This window comes from Schistocerca cancellata, chromosome 2 (genome assembly GCF_023864275.1).
Source record: "Schistocerca cancellata isolate TAMUIC-IGC-003103 chromosome 2, iqSchCanc2.1, whole genome shotgun sequence".
Taxonomy (NCBI): Eukaryota; Metazoa; Arthropoda; class Insecta; order Orthoptera; family Acrididae; genus Schistocerca; species Schistocerca cancellata.
The window spans coordinates 479871983-479884750 of record NC_064627.1 but is presented as its reverse complement, the minus strand read 5'-3'; the positions used below and the strand labels follow the sequence as shown (position 1 = coordinate 479884750).

The 12768-nt window shown below is 43.8% G+C and overlaps 1 protein-coding gene across 1 annotated transcript in view; it reads right to left on the bottom strand.

Moving 5' to 3' along the window:
* The window catches only part of LOC126146268 (chymotrypsin-like), a 41003-nt gene that overhangs the window by 21165 nt on the left and 7070 nt on the right, over window positions 1–12768 (bottom strand). Inside the window, exon 3 of the mRNA XM_049915609.1 lies at window positions 416–557. Coding sequence (XP_049771566.1) covers window positions 416–557 — 142 coding nt within the window. The remainder of the gene's footprint in view (window positions 1–415; window positions 558–12768) is intronic.

Genomic DNA, 12768 nt, shown 5'->3' with positions numbered 1-12768 from the left:
CTTCACAACCCAATTAGTGCAAGCATCCAGACTAGACGGGGTGCAACATCATCCTGATGAGTGGGTTCATGCTCCCAAGTTCTCCAAAGTTTGACTCGATTGCGTAATCACTGAAATAACATCGCGTACCCTCTCAACCAATGACGATTCATCTCGTTTCCTCCTACCCTTAGCGCGCTTCACTTTTTTGTCAGGCAGTCAAAGTTACTGAAGTTACGCAGGGATGAAGAGACCTGCTGAAGAAAAACTGTTATGCAAGTCTACATGAAAGCAGTCTTCGGTCTGATGACTACTGTAGCAAGTGCAATAACAGCAACAATGTTAATAAGTCTTTCCCAGTTGACCGGCATGTACTGGCTGTAGTTGTGGAAGCTGAACGACGGCCGCGTGTGCGGGCTGCGGTGCAGAGCCTCACCCGTAGCAGCAGACGGCGGCGGTGAGCACCCATCTGCTGGAGATCAGGGCGCCGCTGCACGTGCTGGTTCCGTCGGCCACGATGCCCACCGTGTGCGGGAACCGGCCGCGGTACGGAACGACGCCGATCACCGGCCGCACGCCTGCAACGTCGTCACAAGTTGTAAACATTTTCTTCCACTGTATTTCAAAGAAAGGAAATGAGTACGACTTTGCAGCATCTGTGTTATTCCGAATTACGATGCGATGTTCCTTCGGACATGCATGAGCGTTCGAAGAAACGGGCTCTGCGGCGACTACAGCCGCTGCGAAATACACGAAATGTATTCGCAGTTGCGAATAAGAACAGCCATCACCTGAATAAGGGCGACGACACTGAAAATTTGTGCCGGAGCGGTACTCGAACCCGGATTTCCCGCTTTTGTTCGTATTCGCAACTACGAATACATTTCATGTATTTCATAGCGGTTGTAGTGGCCGATATGCCTGTTCCTTTGGACATGCATGCACATCCGAATGAACATTGCATCGTTCTTCTTAACAGAACAGGCACTACAATATTGATTTTATCCGCCGATACCACGCAGCGACTTTCAATTCAAAGCACTTTCTAAAGCGAACATCGCACACATATTTCTTTATTTTCGACAACTGGTCATTTTCAGGTGTGTAATATAGTGTACGTCGATGGAATGTATCTTATATCATGAGGTGAGTCGTAAAATTTGTAAAAAAAGTGTAACGTTTGACATTATAAGAAACGGATAAGGTATCTGTACATTTTCATAACTTCAAAATCTTTGTTACAAAACGTATTCATTGTGAGTTGGAACCTCACGAGAAATTGTCACGTTAGTGGATAATATCATGAGTTACGACGTAATATTTGACAAAGATTTTTGTTGTATTACAAGAAACAGAAAGGGAACTGGGCATGTACATACCTTCAAAATCTTTGTCACAAAACGTATTCATTGTGAGTTGGAACTTCACGTTAAGTTTCACGTTAGTGGATAAAACGTAGTAACTTATGCGAAGGTTTGTCAGTAATAAAACATTTACAGTCAAAAAGCACCTTGTGTACATGGCCATGCCTGTATATGTAGCGCTCACAGATGATTGTTACATCATAAAAATCAGAGTATATAGTAACATTCACTATTGCCCATCTGCTTACGTTAGATTCACATGTTTCATTACCGTGCATTTTTATGCCTGTTGTGTTTTTTATGACGTAATAATCATCTTTGAGTGATACGTATACATGTACATAAGCGCTTTCTGATAGTAAATGTTTTATTTCTGAGAAATCTTTGTATAAGTTCCTACATTTTATCCACTAACTTAAAACTTAGCATGAAGTTCCAACTCACAATGAACACGTTTTGTGACAAAGATTTTGAAGGTATGAGCATGTCCAGTTCCCTTTTCTGTTTCTTGTAGCACAACAAAAAAATGGTTCAAATGGCTCTGAGCACTATGGGACTTAACTTCTGTGGTCATCAGTCCCCTAGAACTTAGAACTACTTAAACCTAACTAACCTAAGGACATCACACACATCCATGCCCGAGGCAGGATTCGAACCTGCGACCGTAGCGGTCACGCGGTTCCAAACTGAAGCGCTTAGAACCGCACGGCCACACCGGCCGGCAGTACAACAAAATTCTTTGTCAAATATTACGTCGTAACTCATAATATGAGACACATACCATCGATGTGCACTATGCCACATACCTGAAAATGACAGCCAAGTCTGTCGAAAACGGTCGTTGAAAAAAAAGAAATATTTATGCGATCTTCGCTTTCGAAATTTTTCTTCGAAGATAAACAGGTCGCTCCTTTCCATCTCTCAACATGAGAAAATTCGCTTCTGCAATTAAAATGTCCTTCACTGTATGAGAATTACATAATGTGTGTACGAATACAGGTAGTGATCCGACGACATATGGACGGTTGGGTCTCGCCGTGATTAGTGCACGCATAGCCAAAGCGGCAAAGGCTACCGCTGGTGTTATCCGGGTTCGAGTGCCGGTCTGGCACAGATTTTCATTGCAGTCATTCCCTTATACAGCTGATGGTTGTTCGAACTTGCAACTGCGAATACATTTCATGTGAAGAAAGTGAGATTGGCGTTTGCCGTAGCGCCGGCATGGATAAGTTGACTCACGCAGCACTAACTCAGGTTTACATGTACATCGTCACTTTGCAATTCATTCTTCATTGTTTGGTAAAGGGTGCATAGAACTACACCCAGACAAGTTCTCGACCAGTTCACTCTCGAATATCACGATGGACAAATGAACATCTAAAAGTTTCCGTCCGACTTCTGATTTCTCTTCTTTTTTCACTATGGTCTTTTCTCCCTATGTAGGTGGAGGTCAAAAAAATATTTTGGCATTCAGAGGAGAAAGTCTGTGATCGAAATTTCGTGAAAATATCTCGCTGCAACGAGAAACGGCTTTGTTTTAATGATTGGCATCCCAACTCGATTATCGTATCCGTGACATGCTCTCCACAGCTTCGTAACAATACAAAACGAGCTGCCCTTTTTGACATTCCCGATGTCCTACGTCAATCCTATCTCGTGAGGATGCCGTATCGCGTAACGAAACTCTAGAAGAGAACGGAGCATTGTGGTGTAGGCAGTCTCATCAACAGGTCTACTAAGTGTTCTGCCAGTAAATCGTAGTCATTTGTTCGCATTCCCTGCAACATTTTCTGTGAGATGCTTCCAACTTAAGTTATTCGTAAGACATTTAACTGAATGGACAGCCGTAGAATTTACGTAATTCATCGTACATCTGAAACTGAAAGGAATTTTTTATATTCAGATGGAAGACGTCACACTTTTTATTATTCGGTGTCAGTTGCCATTCATCTTCAGTTTCACTAGATGTCTTCCCCTCAGTTACTAAGAACTGTGACCTTTCTCACAGGATATCGTGAATCCAGACGCACAGTTGTGCTGATACCCCACATGCACACAGTTTGATGAGAAACTGCGTCAACTCTTCTGACCATCTAGAAATGTGGAATCACCTTGAGATCCTCTGTTCATAGCACTCATTACTTGGTGCCAATGAACCGTTGTGTTTCACAAAAATGGTATTTTCTGAATCCATGCTGATCATGTATAAATCGTTTTCTTCAAGGTACACTATGTGATCAGAAGTATCCAGAGACCCCCAAGAACATACGTTTTTCATATTAGATGCATTGTGGTGCCACCTACTGCCAGGTACTCCATATCAGCGACGTCAGTAGTCATTAGAGATCGTGAGAGAGCAGAATGGAGCGCTCTGCGGAACTCACGGACTTCAAGCGTGGTCAGCTGATTGGGTATCACTTGTGTCATACGTCTGTATGCGAGATTTCCACACTCCTAAACATTCCTAGGTCCACTGTTCCCGATGTGATAGTGAAGTGGAGACGTGAAGCGACACGTACAGCACATAAGCGTACAGGCCGACCTCATCTGCTGACTGACAGAGACCGCCGACAGTTGAAGAGGGTCGTAATGTGTAATAGGCAGACATCTATTTATATCATCACTGAGGAATTCCAGACTACATCAGGATCCACTGCGAGTACTATGACAGTTAGGCGGGAGGCTAGAAAACTTGGATTTCATGGTCGAGCGGCTGCTCATAAGTCACACATCACGCCGGTAAATGCCAAATGACGCCACGCGTGGTATAAGGAGCGTGAACATTAGACGACTGAACAGTGGAAAAACGTCGTATGGAGTGACGAATCACGGTACACAATGTCGATGCGATGGAACGGTGTGGGTATGGCGAATGCCCGGTGACCGTCATCTGCCAACGTGTGTAGCGACAACAGTAAAGTTCACCGAGCGAGGTGGCGCAGTGGTTAGCACACTGGACTCGCATTCGGGAGGACGACGGTTCAATCCCGTCTCCGGCCATCCTGATTTAGGTTTTCCGTGATTTCCCTAAATCGTTTCAGGCAAATGCCGGGATGGTTCCTTTAAAAGGGCACGGCCGATTTCCTTCCCAATCCTTCCCTAGCCCGAGCTTGCGCTCCGTCTCTAATGACCTCGTTGTCGACGGGACGTTAAACACTAACCACCACTAACCACCCCCCCCCCCCCAGTAAAATTCGGAGGCGGTGGTGTTATGGTGTGGTCGTGTTTTACGTGGCACTGTCACAGCACAGGGCTACATTGATGTTATAAGCACCTTCTTGCTTCCCACTGGTGACTCACGTTATTGTACACCGCGTCACGGCATAACAAAAACAAAAATTAATTGAAATGAAATCTCTGTCTACCTGTAAACTGCCTTGTGCCTTAATGGAAATACTGTTTATGCTCCGAAAGTAGTCCTTCCTTCTTAGTATACGCTCAATACATTTTCGTTTCCGTCTTTTCATTGCATCCAGTAACTGCCTTTGCTCTCCCAATCTTCTCAGGACATCTTCATCCATCTTATCCTTTCCAACCTCCGCCATCTTCACACCTCAAAAGCCTCCAGCCTTGCTCTATCTTTCTATCTCAGTACCCACGTTTCAGCACCATACAGAAAGACATTCTATACAAAGAATTTTGTTAGTCTATTTCTCAAATCTTTGTCCATCATGCAGCAGAATTTTTTTTTCTTTTTCTTATACACTCCTGGAAATGGAAAAAAGAACACATTGACACCGGTGTGTCAGACCCACCATACTTGCTCCGGACACTGCGAGAGGGCTGTACAAGCAATGATCACACGCACGGCACAGCGGACACACCAGGAACCGCAGTGTTGGCCGTCGAATGGCGCTAGCTGCGCAGCATTTGTGCACCGCCGCCGTCAGTGTCAGCCAGTTTGCCGTGGCATACGGAGCTCCATCGCAGTCTTTAACACTGGTAGCATGCCGCGACAGCGTGGACGTGAACCGTATGTTTAGTTGACGGACTTTGAGCGAGGGCGTATAGTGGGCATGCGGGAGGCCGGGTGGACGTACCGCCGAATTGCTCAACACGTGGAGCGTGAGGTCTCCACAGTACATCGATGTTGTCGCCAGTGGTCGGCGGAAGGTGCACGTGCCCGTCGACCTGGGACCGGACCGCAGCGACGCACGGATGCACGCCAAGACCGTAGGATCCTACGCAGTGCCGTAGGGGACCGCACCGCCACTTCCCAGCAAATTAGGGACACTGTTGCTCCTGGGGTATCGGCGAGGACCATTCGCAACCGTCTCCATGAAGCTGGGCTACGGTCCCGCACACCGTTAGGCCGTCTTCCGCTCACGCCCCAACATCGTGCAGCCCGCCTCCAGTGGTGTCGCGACAGGCGTGAATGGAGGGACGAATGGAGACGTGTCGTCTTCAGCGATGAGAGTCGCTTCTGCCTTGGTGCCAATGATGGTCGTATGCGTGTTTGGGCCGTGCAGATGAGCGCCACAATCAGGACTGCATACGACCGAGGCACACAGGGCCAACACCCGGCATCATGGTGTGGGGAGCGATCTCCTACACTGGCCGTACACCACTGGTGATCTTCGAGGGGACACTGAATAGTACACGGTACATCCAAACCGTCATCGAACCCATCGTTCTACCATTCCTAGACCGGCAAGGGAACTTGCTGTTCCAACAGGACAATGCACGTCCGCATGTATCCCGTGCCACCCAACGTGCTCTAGAAGGTGTAAGTCAACTACCCTGGCCAGCAAGATCTCCGGATCTGTCCCCCATTGAGCATGTTTGGGACTGGATGAAGCGTCGTCTCACGCGGTCTGCACGTCCAGCACGAACGCTGGTCCAACTGAGGCGCCAGGTGGAAATGGCATGGCAAGCCGTTCCACAGGACTACATCCAGCATCTCTACGATCGTCTCCATGGGAGAATAGCAGCCTGCATTGCTGCGAAAGGTGGATATACACTGTACCAGTGCCGACATTGTGCATGCTCTGTTGCCTGTGTCTATGTGCCTGTGGTTCTGTCAGTGTGATCATGTGATGTATCTGACCCCAGGAATGTGTCAATAAAGTTTCCCCTTCCTGGGACAATGAATTCACGGTGTTCTTATTTCAATTTCCAGGAGTGTAGAATGCCTCTTTCGCCTTCGATATTGTGTTTTAATTTCTGTGCTACTGTTTCAATAGGTTTCTATCCTGCTTCCGAGATATTTAAAACTGTGCACGTATCCTAATACTTCTCCATTTAATATTACCTTTACCCTTTTATTTTCTCCTTGCACCATTCAAAAATGGTTGAAATGGCTCTGAGCACTATGGGACTTAACATCTGTGGTCATCAGTCCCCTAGAACTTAGAACTACCTAAACCTAACTAGCCTAGTGACATCACACACATGCATGCCCGAGGCAGGATTCGAACCTGCGACCGTAGCGGTCACGCGGTTCCAGACTGAAGCGCCTAGAAGCGCACGGCCACACCGGCCGGCCCCTTGCACCATTACTTCGTTTTGTTTGCACTGATTTTCATTCCTTAAATCTTTCCTGTAGCCATGTCTATTATGTCTGTTGTTAGAAGGGCCATGTCATCTGAAAACCTCAAGCCATATTCTTCTTGGCTGTTATCATTTACCGTGAAGATCTTCAAATGTTGCTGCTTCAGCCATGTCTAAACTTTTGACACTTATTCTCTTCTGACAACGCGCTACTTTTGTTGCGCAATCGTTTCAGAGTTCGATGACACCTGTCACTTTTTGAAAACACCTCGTATTGGTTACTCAGGCGTCGAGAAATAAGTCTTATTCTTGCACGAAATTAAGCATTGAGCGCAGAAGATGGAATTATAGTCTCTTTAGGTTGCAAGTTAGTTGGAGTATTCCTTTACTTACTTGGAAAGCACCAGTGATCTAGGGGTAGCGTCTTTCATTGGTAATCAAAACGTCCTCGGTCCTGGGTTAGAATCCCGCCATTACTTAAATTTTGATTAATAATCAGCATTGGTGACCGAAGACTTCCGGCATAAGAAGTCACCCTCGTTCTGCCAACGGCCTTGTCAAAGAGAGCGGAGGAGCGGACTGAAGTTCAGGGCTCTCTCTTGTCCTAGGGGGTGGGAAACTCCTCCTAAAGACGGAAGAATCAGCAGTGAGCAACGGCGTGAGGGTTCAGAAGGCAATGGAAACCACTGAATTAAGGACACGTAACGTGCATCCACAGAATATGTGGCCTGTAACTGAAAAGTGTCATGACGATCTCTCCATTGGCAAAAGATTGCAGTATGGTCACCCATTCGGATCTTCTGAAGGGGACTGCCAAGGGGGAGGTGACTATGACAAAAAGATTGAATAATCGACGAAAGGATAACGTTCTAAGAATCGGGATGTCAGAAGCTTGAACGTGATAGAGAAACTATAAAATCTGAAAAGGGAAACGCAAAGGCTCGATCTAGGTATAGTAAGGGTCAGTGAAGTGAAATAGAGAGAAGACGAGCATTTCTGGTCAGGGCGGTGCAGGGTAATATCGATGGCAGCAGAAAATGATATAACGGGAGTAGGATTCGTTATGAATAGGAAAGTAGGGCAGAGAGTGTGTTACTGTGAGCAGTTCATTGATAGGGTTGTTCTTATGAGAATCGATGGCAAACCAACACCGACAACGATAGTTCAAGTATATATGCCGACGTCGCAAGCTGAAGATGAAGACATAGAGAAAGTATATGAGGATATTGAAAGACGAAAATCTAATAGTCATGGGAGGCTGGAATGCAGTTGTCGGGGAAAGGGTAGAAGAAAAGTTTACAGGAGAATACGGGCTTGGGACAACGCAACGATTGAGAGAGGAGAAAGACTAATTGAGTTCTGTAACAAGTTTCAGCTAGTAATAGCGAATATTCTGTTCAAGAATCACAAGAGGAGGAGGGATATTTGCAAAAGGCCGGGTGATACAGGAAGATTTCAGGTAGATTTCATCATGGTCAGACAGATTCCGAAATCAGATACTGGATTATAAGGCATATCCAGTAGCAGATATAGACTCAGATCACAATATAGTAGGCTGCAATTTAAGCTATTAATCAAGACATTAGTCAGGAAGAATCAGTACGCAAAGAAGTGGGATACAGAAATGCTAAGGAATAACGAGAAGCTCTTGAAGTTCTCTAAGGCTATAGATACAGCAATAAGCAATAGCTCAGTAGGCAATAGACCTGAAGAGGAATGGACATCTCTAAAAAGGGCCATCACAGAAGTTGGGAAGGAAAAGATAGGTTCAAAGAAGGTAACTGCGAAGAAACCATGGGTAAGAGAAGAAATACTTCAGGTTATCCATGAGTGATGGATTTACAAAAATGTTCCGGGAATCTCAGGAATACAGGAATACAAGTGGCTGAGGAATGAAATAAATAGGAAGTACAGAGACGCTAACATGAAATGGCTGCATGAAGAATGTGAAGAAATCGAAAAAGAAATGATTGTTGGAAGGATGGACTCAGCATGCAGGAAAGTCAAAACAACCTTCGGTGACATTAAAAGCAAGGGAGGTAACATTAAGAGTGCAACGGAATTCCACTGCTAAATGCAGAGGAGAGAGCGGATAGATGAAAAGAATACATTTAAAGCCTCTGTGAGGGGGAAGATTTGTATGAAATGACAGAGTAAACAGGAATCAATTTATAAGAGATTTATTATTTTTATTTTATTTACACATCAAGTTCCGTAGGACAAAATTGAGGAGCATATCTTCAAGGTCATGGAAAGCGTCAGTACATGAAATTACAACATAAAAGTAATAACAGATAAAAATAATTATTTATGAACCCGAAAAAAGTCCGTCCATAAGTTTAAGTAAACGCAATCAGCAATACAACAAGAATCATCTTAATCTCTCAAGGGACTCCTCGACACAATAGGATTGACCCATGCGGAAACTCTTCAGTTTCGATTTGAAAGCGCGTGGATTACTTCTAAGATTTTTGAATTCGGGTAGTAGCTTATTGAAAATGGATGGAGCAGCATTCTGCACACCTTTCTGCACCAGGGTTAAAGAAGTCCGATTTAAACGCAGGTTTGATTTCTGCCGAGTATTAACTGAGTGAAAGCTGCTTATTCTTGGGAATAAGCTAATATTGTTAACAAGAAATGACAGTATGGAATATATATATTTAGAGCCAATGTCAAAATACCCAGACTCGTGGACAAGGGTCGACAAAAGATTCGTGAACTTAAACCACTTATTACCCGAATCCTTTTAGAATGGGAAGAGTTACCCCAAAATATAATACCACACGAAATAAGGGAATGAAAATAAGCAAATTAGACTAATTTTCGTGTCGAGCGATCACTCCCTTCAGATACCGTTCGAATAGTAAATATACGGGGCTCCAGAATTAGAATTTAAAAGAGCTGTGGAGGACTTAAGATCAAATAAGGCAGAAAGGATAGATAAAATTCCCTCAGAATTTCTAAAATCACTGGAGGAAGTGGCAACAAAACGACTGTTCATGTTGGTGTGTAGAACGTATGAGTCTGACGACATACCATCTGACTTTCTGAAAAATATCCTCCACACAATTCCGAAGACTGCAAGAGCTGACAAGTGCGATAATTATCGCATAATCAGTTTAACAGCTCATGCATCCAAGTTGCTGACAAGAATAATATACAGAAGAATGGAAAAGAAAATTGAGGATGTGCTAGATGACGACCAGTTTGGCTTTAGGAAATGTAAAGGTACGAGAGAGGCAATTCTGACGATGCGGTTGATAATGGAAGTAAGAAAAATCGACACGTTCGTAGGATTTGTCGACCTGGAAAAAGCCTTCGACAATGTAAAATGGTGCAAGATGTTCGAAATTCTGGGAAAAATAGGGGTAATATACACTATATACAAGAGAAAAATAACAGTGGGCGACCAACAACGAAGTACTCTGTTTAAAAAGGGTGTAGACAGCGATGTAGTCTTTCCCCCTACTGTTCAATCTGTGCATCGAAGAAGCAATGACAGAAATAAAAGAAATGTCCAGGAGTGGAATTAAAATTCAAGATGAAAGGATATCAGTAGGAAGGATATCTGTAGGAATCAACATGGATTCCGGAAACAGCGATCGTGTGAGACCCAACTCGCTTTATTTGTTCATGAGACCCAGAAAATATTAGATACGGGCTCCCAGGTAGATGCCATTTTCCTTGACTTCCGGCAGGCGTTCGATACAGTTCCGCACTGTCGCCTGATAAACAAAGTAAGAGCCTAAGGAATATCAGACCAGCTGTGTGGCTGGATTGAAGAGTTTTTAACAAACAGAACACAGCATGTTGTTCTCAATGGAGAGACGTCTACGGACGTTAAAGTAACCTCTGGCGTGCCACAGGGAAGTGTTATGGGACCATTGCTTTTCACACAAATGACCTAGTAGATAGTGTCGGAGGTTCCATGCGGCTTTTCGCGGATGATGCTGTAGTATACAGAGAAGTTGCAGCATTAGAAAATTGCAGCGAATAGGCACTTGGTGCAGGGAGTGGCAACTGACCCTTAACATAGACAAATGTAATGTATTGCGAATACATAGAAAGAAGGATCCTTCATTGTATGATTATACGATAGCAGAACAAACACTGGTAGCAGTTGCTTCTGTAAAATATCTGGGAGTGTGCGTACGGAACTATTTGAAGTGGAATGATCATATAAAATTAATTGTTGGTAAGGAGGGTGCTAGGTTGAGATTCATTGGGAGAGTCCTAAGAAAATGTAGTCCATCAACAAAGGAGGTTGCTTATAAAACACTCGTGCGACCTATACTTGAATACTGCTCATCAGTGTGGGATTTTTCCCAGGTCGGGTTGACAGAGGAGATAGAGAAGACCCAAAGAAGCGCGGCGCGTTTCGTCACAGGGCTATTTGGTAAGCGTGATAGCGTTGCGGAGATGTTTAGTAAACTCAAGTGGCAGACTCTGCAAGAGAGGCGCTCTGAATCGCGGTGCAGCTTGCCGTCCAGGTTTCAAGAGGGAGCGTTTCTGGATGAGGTATCGAATATTTTGCTTCCCCCTACTTATACCTCCCGAGGAGATCACGAATGTAAAATTAGAGAGATTCGAGCGCGCACGGAGGGTTTCCGGCAGTCGTTCTTCCCGCAAACCACACGCGACTGGAACAGGAAAGGGAGGTAATGACAGTGGCACGTAAAGTGCCCTCCGCCACACACCGTTGGGTGGCTTGCGCAGTATAAATGTAGATGTAGTAGATGTAGATACGATTCGCTGATGATATTGCTATCCTGAGTGAAAGTGAAAAAGAATTACATGATCTGCTGAACCGAATGAACAATCTAATGAGGACAGGATATGGACTGAGAGTAAATAGAAGAAAGACGAAAGTAATGAGAAGGAGAAGAAATGAGAAAAACGAGGAACTTAAGGGGAGCCGGAGGTGCCTATGCTGCCCATGTTGAAATCACTAAGTTTGAGGAACATTTATGAATAAACTACCAAATAGAAAAATTTGAATTTTTTTTACATGTAGAGGGGTTTAGTATTGCAGTTATGACAGAGGGATTTTGGAGTATATTTTCTAGTTTCCTTCCAATTATTTTTTTTATTAATGGCCCAAATATTTTTACAGATAATTGCTTTATAATTAAACTGAAATGAAACTACTGAACATATTGCCAAATGGCTGTGTTACAATGTAAGTTTGACCACTAGGAGTGCTGCCCATGTTGAAATCACTAAGTTTGAGGAACATTTATGAATAAACTACCAAATAGAAAAATTTGAATTTTTTTTACATATAGAGGGGTTTAGTATTGCAGTTATGACAGAGGGATTTTGGAGTATCTTTTCTAGTTTCCTTCCAATTATTTTTTTTATTAATGACCCAAATAGTTTTACAGATAATTGCTTTATAATTAAACTGAAATGAAACTACTGAACATATTGCCAAATGGCTGTGTTACAATGTAAGTTTGACCACTAGGAGTGCTGTATAAAAATTTAATCTCTCTAGCTTGAGTGGATTTTGAGAAAATGTTCCTTATATTAGAACAATTCTTATTTACGGGAAATGGCTATCAAAGTTTCTCAATACATTCCTGCACTATAGGATGGATTATCAGGGTCTTTTTCTTCATCCTCCAAAAGCTTCCCCTTCTGTCTTCTTTTCTGGCCTGTTGTTCCATCATACTTCATATGCCTTTCTCTTCTTTCTGCTCCTCTTATCCTTTCTCTGTCAATATTTCTTAGTGCTCGTACAGTGTTCACCCCAGCTGTAAGTCCTAATGCCTTCAGAACTTCACGCTTCACACTGTTCCCTTGGTTGTATGTTGCTATTGCATCATAAATGGCAAAGTGCAGTGTTTTTATGCTTACAAACACCCTTTTAGGAATCACTTTCCAAATCAAATTGTTTACGCTCTCATTAGGATTCTGCGTCTTTCCGTGAAGA